Source organism: Pelodiscus sinensis, chromosome 13, assembly GCF_052426305.1.
Source record: "Pelodiscus sinensis isolate ZL-2025 chromosome 13, ASM5242630v1, whole genome shotgun sequence".
NCBI classification, from domain to species: Eukaryota; Metazoa; Chordata; order Testudines; family Trionychidae; genus Pelodiscus; species Pelodiscus sinensis.
This window is the reverse complement of record NC_143064.1, coordinates 48884900-48900660: the sequence shown is the minus strand read 5'-3', so window position 1 is coordinate 48900660 and position 15761 is coordinate 48884900. Positions and strand designations below refer to the sequence as shown.

Genomic DNA, 15761 nt, shown 5'->3' with positions numbered 1-15761 from the left:
CATGGGTTACATGGTCTGGAGGAGGGAAGGGACCCAGTGACAGGTGTGGGCACACGGCGGGGCGGTCCCATGGGTTACATGGTCTGGAGGAGGGAAGGGACCCAGTGACAGGTGTGGGCACACGGCGGGGCGGTCCCATGGGTTACATGGTCTGGAGGAGGGGAGGGACCCAGTGACAGGTGTGGGCACACGGCGGGGCGGTCCCATGGGTTACATGGTCTGGAGGAGGGGAGGGACCCAGTGGCAGGTGTGGGCACAAGGCGGGGCGGTCCCATGGGTTACATGGTCTGGAGGAGGGGAGGGACCCAGTGGCAGGTGTGGGCACAAGGCGGGGCGGTCCCATGGGTTACATGGTCTGGAGGAGGGGAGGGACCCAGTGACAGGTGTGGGCACACGGCGGGGCGGTCCCATGGGTTACATGGTCTGGAGGAGGGGAGGGACCCAGTGACAGGTGTGGGCACAAGGCGGGGCGGTCCCATGGGTTACATGGTCTGGAGGAGGGGAGGGACCCAGTGGCAGGTGTGAGCACACGGCGGGGCGGTCCCATGGGTTACATGGTCTGGAGGAGGGGAGGGACCCAGTGGCAGGTGTGGGCACACGGCAGGGCGGTCCCATGGGTTACATGGTCTGGAGGAGGGAAGGGACCCAGTGGCAGGTGTGGGCACACGGCGGGGCGGTCCCATGGGTTACATGGTCTGGAGGAGGGAAGGGACCCAGTGACAGGTGTGGGCACACGGCGGGGCGGTCCCATGGGTTACATGGTCTGGAGGAGGGGAGGGACCCAGTGGCAGGTGTGGGCACACGGCGGGGCGGTCCCATGGGTTACATGGTCTGGAGGAGGGAAGGGACCCAGTGACAGGTGTGGGCACACGGCGGGGCGGTCCCATGGGTTACATGGTCTGGAGGAGGGGAGGGACCCAGTGGCAGGTGTGGGCACACGGCGGGGCGGTCCCATGGGTTACATGGTCTGGAGGAGGGGAGGGACCCAGTGGCAGGTGTGGGCACACGGCAGGGCGGTCCCATGGGTTACATGGTCTGGAGGAGGGAAGGGACCCAGTGGCAGGTGTGGGCACACGGCGGGGCGGTCCCATGGGTTACATGGTCTGGAGGAGGGAAGGGACCCAGTGGCAGGTGTGGGCACACGGCAGGGCGGTCCCATGGGTTACATGGTCTGGAGGAGGGAGGGACCCAGTGGCAGGTGTGGGCACACGGCAGGGCGGTCCCATGGGTTACATGGTCTGGAGGAGGGGAGGGACCCAGTGGCAGGTGTGGGCACACGGCGGGGCGGTCCCATGGGTTACATGGTCTGGAGGAGGGGAGGGACCCAGTGACAGGTGTGGGCACACGGCGGGGCGGTCCCATGGGTTACATGGTCTGGAGGAGGGGAGGGACCCAGTGACAGGTGTGGGCACACGGCGGGGCGGTCCCATGGGTTACATGGTCTGGAGGAGGGAAGGGACCCAGTGACAGGTGTGGGCACACGGCAGGGCGGTCCCATGGGTTACATGGTCTGGAGGAGGGGAGGGACCCAGTGACAGGTGTGGGCACACGGCGGGGCGGTCCCATGGGTTACATGGTCTGGAGGAGGGGAGGGACCCAGTGACAGGTGTGGGCACACGGCGGGGCGGTCCCATGGGTTACATGGTCTGGAGGAGGGAAGGGACCCAGTGGCAGGTGTGGGCACACGGCAGGGCGGTCCCATGGGTTACATGGTCCGGAGGAGGGGAGGGACCCAGTGGTAGGTGTGGGCACACGGCGGGGCGGTCCCATGGGTAACATGGTCTGGAGGAGGGGAGGGACCCAGTGGCAGGTGTGGGCACACGGCGGGGCGGTCCCATGGGTTACATGGTCTGGAGGAGGGGAGGGACCCAGTGGCAGGTGTGGGCACACGGCGGGGCGGTCCCATGGGTAACATGGTCTGGAGGAGGGGAGGGACCCAGTGGCAGGTGTGGGCACACGGCGGGGCGGTCCCATGGGTTACATGGTCTGGAGGAGGGGAGGGACCCAGTGACAGGTGTGGGCACACGGCGGGGCGGTCCCATGGGTTACATGGTCTGGAGGAGGGAAGGGACCCAGTGACAGGTGTGGGCACACGGCGGGGCGGTCCCATGGGTTACATGGTCTGGAGGAGGGAAGGGACCCAGTGACAGGTGTGGGCACACGGCGGGGCGGTCCCATGGGTTACATGGTCTGGAGGAGGGAAGGGACCCAGTGACAGGTGTGGGCACACGGCGGGGCGGTCCCATGGGTTACATGGTCTGGAGGAGGGAAGGGACCCAGTGGCAGGTGTGAGCACACGGCGGGGCGGTCCCATGGGTTACATGGTCTGGAGGAGGGGAGGGACCCAGTGGCAGGTGTGGGCACACGGCGGGGCGGTCCCATGGGTTACATGGTCCGGAGGAGGGAAGGGACCCAGTGGCAGGTGTGGGCACACGGCAGGGCAGTCCCATGGGTTACATGGTCTGGAGGAGGGGAGGGACCCAGTGACAGGTGTGGGCACACGGCGGGGCAGTCCCATGGGTTACATGGTCTGGAGGAGGGGAGGGACCCAGTGGCAGGTGTGGGCACACGGCGGGGCGGTCCCATGGGTTACATGGTCTGGAGGAGGGGAGGGACCCAGTGGTAGGTGTGGGCACACGGCGGGGCGGTCCCATGGGTTACATGGTCTGGAGGAGGGGAGGGACCCAGTGGCAGGTGTGGGCACACGGCGGGGCGGTCCCATGGGTTACATGGTCCGGAGGAGGGAAGGGACCCAGTGGCAGGTGTGGGCACACGGCGGGGCGGTCCCATGGGTTACATGGTCTGGAGGAGGGGAGGGACCCAGTGACAGGTGTGGGCACACGGCAGGGCGGTCCCATGGGTTACATGGTCTGGAGGAGGGGAGGGACCCAGTGACAGGTGTGGGCACACGGCAGGGCGGTCCCATGGGTTACATGGTCTGGAGGAGGGGAGGGACCCAGTGACAGGTGTGGGCACACGGCGGGGCGGTCCCATGGGTTACATGGTCTGGAGGAGGGGAGGGACCCAGTGACAGGTGTGGGCACACGGCAGGGCGGTCCCATGGGTTACATGGTCTGGAGGAGGGGAGGGACCCAGTGACAGGTGTGGGCACACGGCGGGGCGGTCTCATGGGTTACATGGTCTGGAGGAGGGGAGGGACCCAGTGGCAGGTGTGGGCACACGGCGGGGCGGTCCCATGGGTTACATGGTCTGGAGGAGGGGAGGGACCCAGTGACAGGTGTGGGCACACGGCGGGGCGGTCCCATGGGTTACATGGTCTGGAGGAGGGGAGGGACCCAGTGACAGGTGTGGGCACACGGCGGGGCGGTCCCATGGGTTACATGGTCTGGAGGAGGGGAGGGACCCAGTGGCAGGTGTGGGCACACGGCGGGGCGGTCCCATGGGTTACATGGTCTGGAGGAGGGGAGGGACCCAGTGACAGGTGTGGGCACACGGCAGGGCGGTCCCATGGGTAACATGGTCTGGAGGAGGGGAGGGACCCAGTGGCAGGTGTGGGCACACGGCGGGGCGGTCCCATGGGTTACATGGTCTGGAGGAGGGGAGGGACCCAGTGGCAGGTGTGGGCACACGGCGGGGCGGTCCCATGGGTTACATGGTCCGGAGGAGGGAAGGGACCCAGTGACAGGTGTGGGCACACGGCGGGGCGGTCCCATGGGTTACATGGTCTGGAGGAGGGAAGGGACCCAGTGGCAGGTGTGGGCACACGGCGGGGCGGTCCCATGGGTTACATGGTCTGGAGGAGGGAAGGGACCCAGTGGCAGGTGTGGGCACACGGCAGGGCGGTCCCATGGGTTACATGGTCTGGAGGAGGGAAGGGACCCAGTGACAGGTGTGGGCACACGGCGGGGCGGTCCCATGGGTTACATGGTCTGGAGGAGGGAAGGGACCCAGTGACAGGTGTGGGCACACGGCGGGGCGGTCCCATGGGTTACATGGTCTGGAGGAGGGAAGGGACCCAGTGACAGGTGTGGGCACACGGCGGGGCGGTCCCATGGGTTACATGGTCTGGAGGAGGGGAGGGACCCAGTGACAGGTGTGGGCACACGGCGGGGCGGTCCCATGGGTTACATGGTCTGGAGGAGGGGAGGGACCCAGTGACAGGTGTGGGCACACGGCGGGGCGGTCCCATGGGTTACATGGTCTGGAGGAGGGGAGGGACCCAGTGACAGGTGTGGGCACACGGCGGGGCGGTCCCATGGGTTACATGGTCTGGAGGAGGGGAGGGACCCAGTGGCAGGTGTGAGCACACGGCGGGGCGGTCCCATGGGTTACATGGTCTGGAGGAGGGGAGGGACCCAGTGGCAGGTGTGGGCACACGGCGGGGCGGTCCCATGGGTTACATGGTCTGGAGGAGGGGAGGGACCCAGTGGCAGGTGTGGGCACACGGCAGGGCGGTCCCATGGGTTACATGGTCTGGAGGAGGGGAGGGACCCAGTGACAGGTGTGGGCACACGGCGGGGCGGTCCCATGGGTTACATGGTCTGGAGGAGGGGAGGGACCCAGTGGCAGGTGTGGGCACACGGCGGGGCGGTCCCATGGGTTACATGGTCTGGAGGAGGGGAGGGACCCAGTGGCAGGTGTGGGCACACGGTGGGGCGGTCCCATGGGTTACATGGTCTGGAGGAGGGGAGGGACCCAGTGGTAGGTGTGGGCACACGGCGGGGCGGTCCCATGGGTTACATGGTCTGGAGGAGGGGAGGGACCCAGTGACAGGTGTGGGCACACGGCGGGGCGGTCCCATGGGTTACATGGTCTGGAGGAGGGGAGGGACCCAGTGACAGGTGTGGGCACACGGCGGGGCGGTCCCATGGGTTACATGGTCTGGAGGAGGGAAGGGACCCAGTGGCAGGTGTGGGCACACGGCGGGGCGGTCCCATGGGTTACATGGTCTGGAGGAGTGGAGGGACCCAGTGGCAGGTGTGGGCACACGGCAGGGCGGTCCCATGGGTTACATGGTCTGGAGGAGGGGAGGGACCCAGTGGCAGGTGTGGGCACACGGCGGGGCGGTCCCATGGGTTACATGGTCTGGAGGAGGGGAGGGACCCAGTGGCAGGTGTGGGCACACGGCGGGGCGGTCCCATGGGTTACATGGTCTGGAGGAGGGGAGGGACCCAGTGGTAGGTGTGGGCACACGGCGGGGCGGTCCCATGGGTTACATGGTCTGGAGGAGGGGAGGGACCCAGTGGCAGGTGTGGGCACACGGCGGGGCGGTCCCATGGGTTACATGGTCTGGAGGAGGGAAGGGACCCAGTGACAGGTGTGGGCACACGGCGGGGCGGTCCCATGGGTTACATGGTCTGGAGGAGGGAAGGGACCCAGTGGCAGGTGTGGGCACACGGCGGGGCGGTCCCATGGGTTACATGGTCTGGAGGAGGGAAGGGACCCAGTGACAGGTGTGGGCACACGGCGGGGCGGTCCCATGGGTTACATGGTCTGGAGGAGGGAAGGGACCCAGTGACAGGTGTGGGCACACGGCGGGGCGGTCCCATGGGTTACATGGTCTGGAGGAGGGAAGGGACCCAGTGGCAGGTGTGGGCACACGGCGGGGCGGTCCCATGGGTTACATGGTCTGGAGGAGGGGAGGGACCCAGTGACAGGTGTGGGCACACGGCGGGGCGGTCCCATGGGTTACATGGTCCGGAGGAGGGAAGGGACCCAGTGGCAGGTGTGGGCACACGGCGGGGCGGTCCCATGGGTTACATGGTCTGGAGGAGGGGAGGGACCCAGTGACAGGTGTGGGCACACGGCGGGGCGGTCCCATGGGTTACATGGTCTGGAGGAGGGGAGGGACCCAGTGGCAGGTGTGGGCACACGGCGGGGCGGTCCCATGGGTTACATGGTCTGGAGGAGGGAAGGGACCCAGTGGCAGGTGTGGGCACACGGCGGGGCGGTCCCATGGGTTACATGGTCTGGAGGAGGGAAGGGACCCAGTGACAGGTGTGGGCACACGGCGGGGCGGTCCCATGGGTTACATGGTCTGGAGGAGGGAAGGGACCCAGTGACAGGTGTGGGCACACGGCAGGGCGGTCCCATGGGTTACATGGTCTGGAGGAGGGGAGGGACCCAGTGACAGGTGTGGGCACACGGCGGGGCGGTCCCATGGGTTACATGGTCTGGAGGAGGGGAGGGACCCAGTGGCAGGTGTGGGCACACGGCGGGGCGGTCCCATGGGTTACATGGTCTGGAGGAGGGAAGGGACCCAGTGGCAGGTGTGGGCACACGGCGGGGCGGTCCCATGGGTAACATGGTCTGGAGGAGGGAGGGACCCAGTGGCAGGTGTGGGCACACGGCAGGGCGGTCCCATGGGTTACATGGTCTGGAGGAGGGGAGGGACCCAGTGGCAGGTGTGGGCACACGGCGGGGCGGTCCCATGGGTTACATGGTCTGGAGGAGGGGAGGGACCCAGTGGCAGGTGGGGGCACACGGCAGGGCGGTCCCATGGGTTACATGGTCTGGAGGAGGGGAGGGACCCAGTGACAGGTGTGGGCACACGGCGGGGCGGTCCCATGGGTTACATGGTCTGGAGGAGGGGATGGACCCAGTGACAGGTGTGGGCACACGGCGGGGCGGTCCCATGGGTTACATGGTCTGGAGGAGGGAAGGGACCCAGTGGCAGGTGTGGGCACACGGCAGGGCGGTCCCATGGGTTACATGGTCTGGAGGAGGGGAGGGACCCAGTGGCAGGTGTGGGCACACGGCGGGGCGGTCCCATGGGTTACATGGTCTGGAGGAGGGGAGGGACCCAGTGGCAGGTGTGGGCACACGGCGGGGCGGTCCCATGGGTTACATGGTCTGGAGGAGGGGAGGGACCCAGTGGCAGGTGTGGGCACACGGCGGGGCGGTCCCATGGGTTACATGGTCTGGAGGAGGGGAGGGACCCAGTGGCAGGTGTGGGCACACGGCGGGGCGGTCCCATGGGTTACATGGTCTGGAGGAGGGAAGGGACCCAGTGGCAGGTGTGGGCACACGGCGGGGCGGTCCCATGGGTTACATGGTCTGGAGGAGGGGAGGGACCCAGTGGCAGGTGTGGGCACACGGCGGGGCGGTCCCATGGGTTACATGGTCTGGAGGAGGGGAGGGACCCAGTGGCAGGTGTGGGCACACGGCGGGGCGGTCCCATGGGTAACATGGTCTGGAGGAGGGAAGGGACCCAGTGGCAGGTGTGGGCACACGGCGGGGCGGTCCCATGGGTTACATGGTCTGGAGGAGTGGAGGGACCCAGTGGCAGGTGTGGGCACACGGCAGGGCGGTCCCATGGGTAACATGGTCTGGAGGAGGGGAGGGACCCAGTGGCAGGTGTGGGCACACGGCGGGGCGGTCCCATGGGTTACATGGTCTGGAGGAGGGGAGGGACCCAGTGGCAGGTGGGGGCACACGGCAGGGCGGTCCCATGGGTTACATGGTCTGGAGGAGGGGAGGGACCCAGTGACAGGTGTGGGCACACGGCGGGGCGGTCCCATGGGTTACATGGTCTGGAGGAGGGGATGGACCCAGTGACAGGTGTGGGCACACGGCAGGGCGGTCCCATGGGTTACATGGTCTGGAGGAGGGGAGGGACCCAGTGGCAGGTGTGGGCACACGGCGGGGCGGTCCCATGGGTTACATGGTCTGGAGGAGGGGAGGGACCCAGTGGCAGGTGTGGGCACACGGCGGGGCGGTCCCATGGGTTACATGGTCTGGAGGAGGGAAGGGACCCAGTGACAGGTGTGGGCACACGGCGGGGCGGTCCCATGGGTAACATGGTCCGGAGGAGGGGAGGGAGCGTACGAACGTTCTGTAGAGCAGCAGAGGGGCCAGACACAGCTGTGCGGAGATCCTATGATTGGGGCTTCACTTATGGGAGTGCTGGCCCAGCCCAAACCAGAGCTCCTGAAATCTCCCGGGAGGCCTGATCCCACAACACTTCCAGCCCGGGGCCAGGGGCCAACGACACTCTCCCCTTCAGGACCGGCTCCGGGCCTTACAGAGCTGCGGAAAGGGCAGCATGCGCTTAGCTGCTTCCCTGAATCGGGGCCACAGCTACAAACCCAAGAGGCCAGCATGGAGGGAAGTCTGGAGACTCCCTGGAGATGCTCGTGCCTGCCTGAGCCAAGCAGCCCCAGGGACAGAAGGTGCCTGTTTTGAAACCACCTATTTGATCAAACATACCTGGGCTGCGTCGTGCTGAGAGGGAAATGGCAAAGCAGCACAGAGGGTAAAGCATGATGCAGACAGGGCAGAAGGACACACAGCTACTGAGTAACTAGGGGAAGGCAGATTGGCTAGAAAAGAGAACAAACCCACCAAATAAATGCAGAGATGATGGCTGACATGCTTCTGGCGGGGGCTCATCCTTCCCTAATGCAGAGCCCAGGTTACTAGAGAAACCTGGTTTGAATTGATCACCCTTAAATTACGGCACAATTGTTAAGCAAAGATCCCTCAGAAACAGGCGAGGGCTCTGCCCAGCTGAGAGCCGGGGATGCTGAGTCAGCAGGTGTGGCGGTGCCTCGCTCGGGGTCTGTCTACACTAGCTCCTTAGATCGAATTAACGTTAAACTGCCGCGTCTAGCCGGGGACGCTGAGTCAGCAGGTGTGGCGGTGCCTCGCTCGGGGTCTGTCTACACTAGCTCCTCAGTTCGAATTAACGTTTAACTGCCGCGTCTAGCCGGGGACGCTGAGTCAGCAGGTGTGGCGGTGCCTCGCTCGGGGTCTGTCTACACTAGCTCCTCAGTTCGAATTAACGTTTAACTGCCGCGTCTAGCCGCGGGCAGTTGGTTCGGACTAAGGGGGATTTAAAAATGGCGGCGCCCGGGAACATGCAAAGGAAGGCCGGGATATTTAAACCCCAGGCTTCATTTGCAACCCCGGTTGCCCTCATTTGCCTACCTAGCTGGAACTACCGAGCTCGTGCAGACGTCCCCTCACTGCCATGCAGAAGGTCGGGCAGAGCTGAGGCCTGAGGGCAGCGGGCTTGCAGGACAGCAGTGCTTTCACTTTCGTCAGAGGGGGTCAGAAGAGGGCTTGCAAGCAAGGGTCCCTCTAATCTTTTCCATTCATTTGTACGTGCCCCGAGGCATCCTTCAGTGGGCACCACAGCAGAAACACAGACCTAGTGCGGGCCTCTGCCCTCCCGCCGGCTCCTCTCCTGTGCTCAGCCATTTGCATCCCAGCCACGAGCAGCCACGGCAGCGGAGCGTGTTCCAGCACCGTGACCGTTGCCTGCCAGGGTCTGAACCCACAAGGGGGGGGGTGCGGAAGCTGCATGATGCCCAGCCAGGAGTCGGTGACAGCATCTGCCTGGCCAGAGGGTAACCTAGCAACTGCCACCAGGAGCCCAAGAAGCAGGGCCAGGAGGGGACGCTGATCAGAGAGACACCCCAAGCCCAGAGCAGAGCCAGCGCGTGCTCCTGTGCCCAGCTCACCCATCCGGGCAGCATCAGAGTTCCTGCCCGGCAAGTATTTCCCTGATGCCACAATGGGCCTGATTCTGCCACTTTTGGACACTGGCCCTGGCTGTTCACTGGCAGCCATTCGGCGGCCCACCCTGGCTGTCTGCAGGGAAAGGGAAGGAGGCCGAGGAGGACGCGTGATTATCGCTGCCCCCACTAAGTCCCGGCAGCGAGGGGCTGGGTCCGATTTTCTCACAGACTTCCTGTGCGCCCTGGGGCGAGTTTCCCAGCTGTGTGCGGCTGCCTACACCGAACGCTGGGAAGTGCTTTGAGAAGAGCTAGGTACTGACTGTGTAAGAAGACCTGGCGCCACCCCCCAGCAATGGCCCCGAGCGCTGCAGCCGACAGCCACGCCTGTGCCGCACCACCCCGCCGCTACGGCACAGGGCATGCTTGGTGCTTGGAACGCTGGCTGAATGCAGCTCGATCATTGATCGCACTGCTAGAAGCAGGCACGTTTGTGCTGCCGACTTGGCTTCAGGCTCCGTGCGGCTCCGGAGCGGCCGGTCAGTGTGAAATGCCCAGGGATGCTGATCGCTGCCTGGCATGGGAAGGGAGCCCCAAAGACACGTACCCAGCGGCACTCCCTGGAAGGGGCACTGCGGCAGCAGGGCTTCCTTCCTAAGAAGCATTGCTGAGTGTAGCCAGAGGAGGGTCCTGGTTTGGGTGCTGGGCCCCAGGAAATGGGTGCTCGGATTCGGTGTGAAGGAAATCCTCCGCACAGACAAGGGTGTGTGAGGCTCAGTGATGAACAGCAGCAGAGGGATCACTGGAAGCATCAGGAGGGAACAGAGAGTGACCCTGCAGAGGATGGCCCTACACTGCAGAACCCCAAGGGGTTCCCTTTGTACGCTCTCCTCTGAATTCTGTCATTATGGGGCATAAACTCTATGTCCCTGCCTTTTTTCGAGGTCCCAGTTTCAGTCAGTCTGTGGAAGAGCATAGGATGGCAGAAGTATTGGAGGGAGGCAAATATTATTTAGACCCATTTTACAGATGGGAAAAGTGGCTGAGTCTGATTTTTTTAAAGCCTGGGTGGAAACAGCAGGACTCGAGAACACACAGATTTTCTCAGATCTTGTGGGCCTTCAAGAGACCAGAGACATCTGCATGAGGGAGGCTTCCATACTGCCTCGTGGACCCCTTTGGCTGACCCCCGTTCCCTGACTGACACGATCTCTCCTGTCAGCCTGTCCCCAGAGCTGCCTCAAAGAGAGTTCCACAGTCCAGAGGGGGCTTCCCAAGAGTTAATAAAGCCTGGAGGACATCAGTGCCCAAGTACTTTGAACAGGTAAAACAACCCGTTTACAGGCAGCTTCACAAAACGCTCCTGTTCTGAGGTATGTGCTATTTGCCATCAGCTCTGCTCAGTTCTAGTAACCTTCCCCAGCCGATCTCACCTTCTGAAGACGTCCCAGGGTGATGGGAACTCACGCTGGCGAGCCCATGAGGGTAGATGTTGTAAGGCCGGCTTGCTAGATTCTTGAACACAATCTGAAATGACAACACACAGCAAGAGCCTGAACCCCCCAGAGCCCTGTGTCTTCACACCTGGCTTTATGGTCAGTCATCTTCACACTCCTCGTGGTTCAGCTTCACAGCCCGCCTGACCGCCCCGCTCAAAATCCGGCTACAAGGTGAGCATCCCAAATTGGGGCACCGACCTGAGGATGGGAGCTGTTCTCGGCTGAAGAAGATCCCCTCCACAGGTCAGCATTGTGTCTGCCTTATCTGCATTGGCCTTAGGCACACTTGGCAGGGGCACCTCAGTCCCACCTGCTCTCTGCGTGTGGCACATAACTGGCCAGTCCTCTGTGGGCGGGGGGCTTTGGTCTCATTTCAGTTGTTGGGCTGAATGGGGAGGTGCTGGGGGGTGCTAGTGGCCCGTGATGTACCGGTGGTCAGACTAGATGGTCCAATAGGTCTTTTCTGGCCTTACATTCTATGACTCTGACTTTTTTTGAGGTCCTAGCTTCAGTCAGTCTGCAGAAGAGCATGGAAATGGCAGAATTAGGGTAGGCAAATCTTATGTAGACCCATTTTACAGATGGAAAAAATGAAGTGCAGTAGCCGAGACTAATTTTTTAAAACATGGGTGCCTATAATTGGGCCCTGAATCTGTAATAGACTTGAGTAAGTCACCTGATTCACAGAGGTGCCACGCACCTACTACTGCCATCTGCCCTGACTGCACATGTGGGTGCGCAGCGTTTCCGAACAGCCACCCACTCCGATAAACATGGAGGTAAGAGCCACTCCAGCCCCAAGTCTTTGGTCTCAGCTCCTTGCTGTCAGCTACACAGTGAATCAAACAGAACAAGTACCTGCTGGATCATAACCCACTCTCCTACCAGAAACCCAAGCAGCCAGTTAATGGAAGAGCACAGTGAGATAAGCCTCCCCCACTACTGTACACCCTAAGTTACCCGGGCAATCGGCACAGAGCTGGAGAAGACCCGAGGAAGGAAGTGCACAGATCTGACTCAGAAGAATGCGCTGGAAGTCACGTACCGTCTGGGGTTAGTACGATTACCAAGCACAACTGATTGCATTAAAAACAAATCAAAAGTGTTGGGCCAAATCCACCCCTTGTGTATTTCCATTGAATTCATCGAGGCTTTTATCTCTAGATCTCAGTAGCAGCTGAAAAAAGGGTTCCCCTCTCTGGTGAGCACAGAATCCGGGTCAGATCATAGGCATGAATAGAGAACCAGGCGGAAGAACCGTAATGAATCTTCAGAGTTTACCCTTCCTGTCCCTCCTACCAGAAAGCTATCTCTGTCTGTCTCTTACCAACAACTGATCCCCAACTTCTCCTTTAAGAACAGGCCCCAGAATTCCGGTGTCACCTTGATGTGACACCTTGCGCTTCTTAAAGGTCTCGTCCTCGTATTCCACAAACATCACCTTCTTATACTTTGAACCAATTCGCTGAGGACCAGCTTCCAGAAACTGACTTGTGTAATTTCTACAGGGGGAGTGAAAGAGAACTGCGTGAGAAAGGGGCAGGCACAGGAGCCTGATTTCTTACCATCATCACCATCGTTATTATTAATAATGGCTAGCTAATAATCTACTTGGTATCGTGGTAGTTTATATGGGCCCCAGTCACAGATCAGGCATTATAGAGAAACAGAATGAAAAGAAAGTCCTAGTCCTGAAAAACAATGAACAAAACACTACTTTCCCGCAAGCCTAAGATTAACTTCCGTACAGGCTGTCGCGTCTGTAGGAGAGGAACCCTGAACCCCGCTGGGCCGGAGAACAATGGTGGCCGAGATACGTTGCTGGGCTAATAATGTATAAAGGCCCAGTGTAAGTTAAGGAATGGGGACAAACTGATGGCTGGGTTTTAGTGAAATGTGAAGGGGCTGGTAACCTCTATAATTACCCTATAAATACCACCAGCGACAATGTGCAGCTCTGAGAGCACACCTTCTGCGTAAGGCCAATTTCCCAACAACATGGTGTCCCCGAAATTGGCAGTGTCCTCAGCGGGTTCCCCTGTATTATGCAGGTTGAACCTCTCTAGTCCGGCACCAGAGAGTTTGCCGGACCACGGGAGGGCAGTGTTGTCTGGCAGCATCACCGACACTTCCACGGCTGGCTGGGCTCTCAGAAGACAGTACGGGGTCCATTAGAGCTAATTAATGGCACAGGACACGGAGAGCCAGGCCTGGGGGCTGGAAACAAACTGGATGGGACCGCGGGACACTTGGCCACACCCATGATATGTGGCCATCTGGCTAACTCAGACCATGCCGGACTAGAGAAGGTCAGCCTGTCCTAGGGTTGGCTTTTAGCAATAAGCTGGATTAATATTGGCTATTGGGCTCTTGAGTCTATTTCACCCCCCCGAGAGCGGCCACACGCTGGCTGCACAGATTAACAGGCAGAGGTTTGCTATGGGTGGCCTGGCCTGGCAGGAACCAGTCGCTGCAGCACAGCAGTGAGTCTGGCACTTGCCCACACGTGCTGGGGTGGATGCGTTTGTTTGGCCAACGAAGCTTCCTCTGACTGCCCTGGCAGCAAGCCTGGGCCCTGCTCTGGAAGGAGCCCCTCCCTCCATTTGCCCAGGCAGGCCTCTGCTGCCCTGCTTATGGGTCCATCAGTGCTCACCAGTCTGAGAGGTGGACGCGTCCTTTGGGGGCTGGGCTGAGACTCCACTGGAAAGCAGAACCCTCTGCCCAGCCACCGGGCCAGCCCCCAAATACTTGGGCCTCAAAGCAAAGCAGGCGGGTGAGTAGCACGGCCGAGCCGACGGGTGACCACTGTCCCTGCCAGGCAGTGCTGAGTAAGACACGGCTCTGAGCTCATCCGCTCATCACTGCTCCCCAGAAGGAAGTGGAGCAGCCACCGGGGCTAATCTTGTCGTGTGGGCACAGACCGTCCTCTCTGGCCAGTGCCATCCCATCTCTCTGCTGCAAAGATCCGGGGGCATCTCCCCTGAACTCAGCAGAGCCACAGCCCAGGAGAAAGGGGCCCATTGCTCCCTGGTGCCCTCACAGGTGAAGGGGGTAGGGTGGCCCAGGGACTGCAGAACCCGGGTTCAGAGAAGGGTGAGGACCCCAGCACCCTTCAGAACGCTGCCTGTGCGGAAAGGCCCGTGCCCCCTGCTGCAGCAGGTCAAACAGCTCCCTTTCTCCCACCACCTGTGGCATTCCCAGCCTCTTGCTCCGGTCCGGCACGTGCTGCTCATCCCACCTGCACCCTGGGGTAGTCTGGAAAGTACTGTCAAGTACACACACACGCACACACACGCACACACCTGGTTCCACCAGGTGCCTGGCATCGGCCAGCAGCAAGGCAGGGGGCTTACAGCTCTCCCTCCCTGAGGCCAGGTGGGCACACCCCAGAGGACTGGGCGGGAGGAGGAAGAAGGAAGGGTTTGGCTGAGGTTCCGCGGTGGTGTGAAGAAGAGAAAGAAAACTCGGGGGCGGGGGCGGGGGCGGAGGCGGGAAGGAAGCAGCTGGCCACGCCTGTATCCAAGACGGGCCCATGCCCTGGCTGCACTCACATGCTCTCACCTGTCCAGAGAAGTGGGCAGGATGGGGGCGTAGTCCCAAACCACCTCCTCGGCTGCAATGTAGTGGGTCCAGGTCACGGACTCCTGCTTGGCGAAAGAGCGCAGGCCAATGGAGTGGGGAGAGTCGCTCTCGTCAAACAGGATCACTGTGCTCTCTGCATCGTAGCCCTCGTCATAACCGTCTTCCTCGGGCACGTCTTCGGCCAGCCGCATCTTCATCTTGAGCTCTTCCGGGCAGACCGCCACACTGACGTAGGCTTCCATGCCAGCTGGATTCAAGGGCCAGGAGAGCGTCAGTGCCGGTCGGTCGGTCTGTCTGTCAGCTCTGGATAATGCTTCACTAGGATCCCCGTTTCCCTGCCTCTGCATGAGATGGACCTGGGCTGTCTAGCCACACTCAGTCTCTCTTGGAGGGGCAGATGAGGAGGGGGCTAGGAGAGGAATTAGGTAGGTGGGGAGGGGAGGGCAGGGATGTATATGGACGTATGTAGAGAGGACGTAAGACAAGTGCACAGCCAACAGGCTCTGGTGCAGCCGGACAGGAGAGGCAGGTACGGCCCCACCTCTGCAAAGACACAATTCGATAGACTGACAATCGTTTACGGGGCTCTAACACACTCGACATTGAGGCCTGGTTAGCTCCCAGGCCATTGCTGCAGCCTTCTTGCTCCTCGAAATAACACAGAAAACAAACCCGGGCCCCCGAAGTTTGCCCCAGACAGAGCTGACGACACTCTGAGTGGGCCTCTGGTGCCCGTACTGCATGGGACCGAGACCCCGGCTGCTCAGAGAGCTCCGAAGGGAAAGGAACTCAGCCCTGCTTGAAGCCTGCAGCCCGATTTGCTTTCAACATGCCTGTCTCCTGACTCTCACGCCGCTCATCCCTGTGGGGCCACATCTGAGCCCCCGGGCCTAGGGCTGCCAGGTGTCCACTGTTCCACCGGCGCACCCGATCCAAGAGGGGCCCTGCGGCTGCAGCCAGCACCTGCGACCCGGCCGCAGCTAGGGCTGCCAGATGATTTCAACAAACCCCAGACACGCCTGACATGACATCACAAGCTACGTGACGTCCGACTGAGAAAATACCGGCCCTTTCCACTTGCTCATGGCTATCTCCTCAATGCGTTTCCCGGGCAGAAGCTCAAACACCGGACTGTCCGCTTCCAAACCGGCCCCTGGCAGCCCCAGCCGCTACCAGTCCGTTGGGCGGGGCTACAAACGCCACACAGCGCCCAGACCCGGCCACAGGGTCCTCTTGTGCCAAGCCACAGGGATGGCCAGGC

The 15761-nt window shown here is 62.0% G+C and overlaps 1 protein-coding gene across 7 annotated transcripts in view; it reads right to left on the bottom strand.

The window, feature by feature from the left end:
• The window catches only part of F8 (coagulation factor VIII), a 92824-nt gene that overhangs the window by 41867 nt on the left and 35196 nt on the right, over positions 1 to 15761 (bottom strand). For all 7 annotated transcript variants that reach the window (XM_075941246.2, XM_075941247.2, XM_075941252.2 and 4 more), the window contains 3 exons: positions 14480 to 14747; positions 12246 to 12420; positions 10853 to 10946 (listed from right to left, as the gene is read on the bottom strand). In XM_075941246.2, the coding sequence (XP_075797361.2) occupies positions 10853 to 10946; positions 12246 to 12420; positions 14480 to 14747 (537 nt within the window). The remainder of the gene's footprint in view (positions 1 to 10852; positions 10947 to 12245; positions 12421 to 14479; positions 14748 to 15761) is intronic.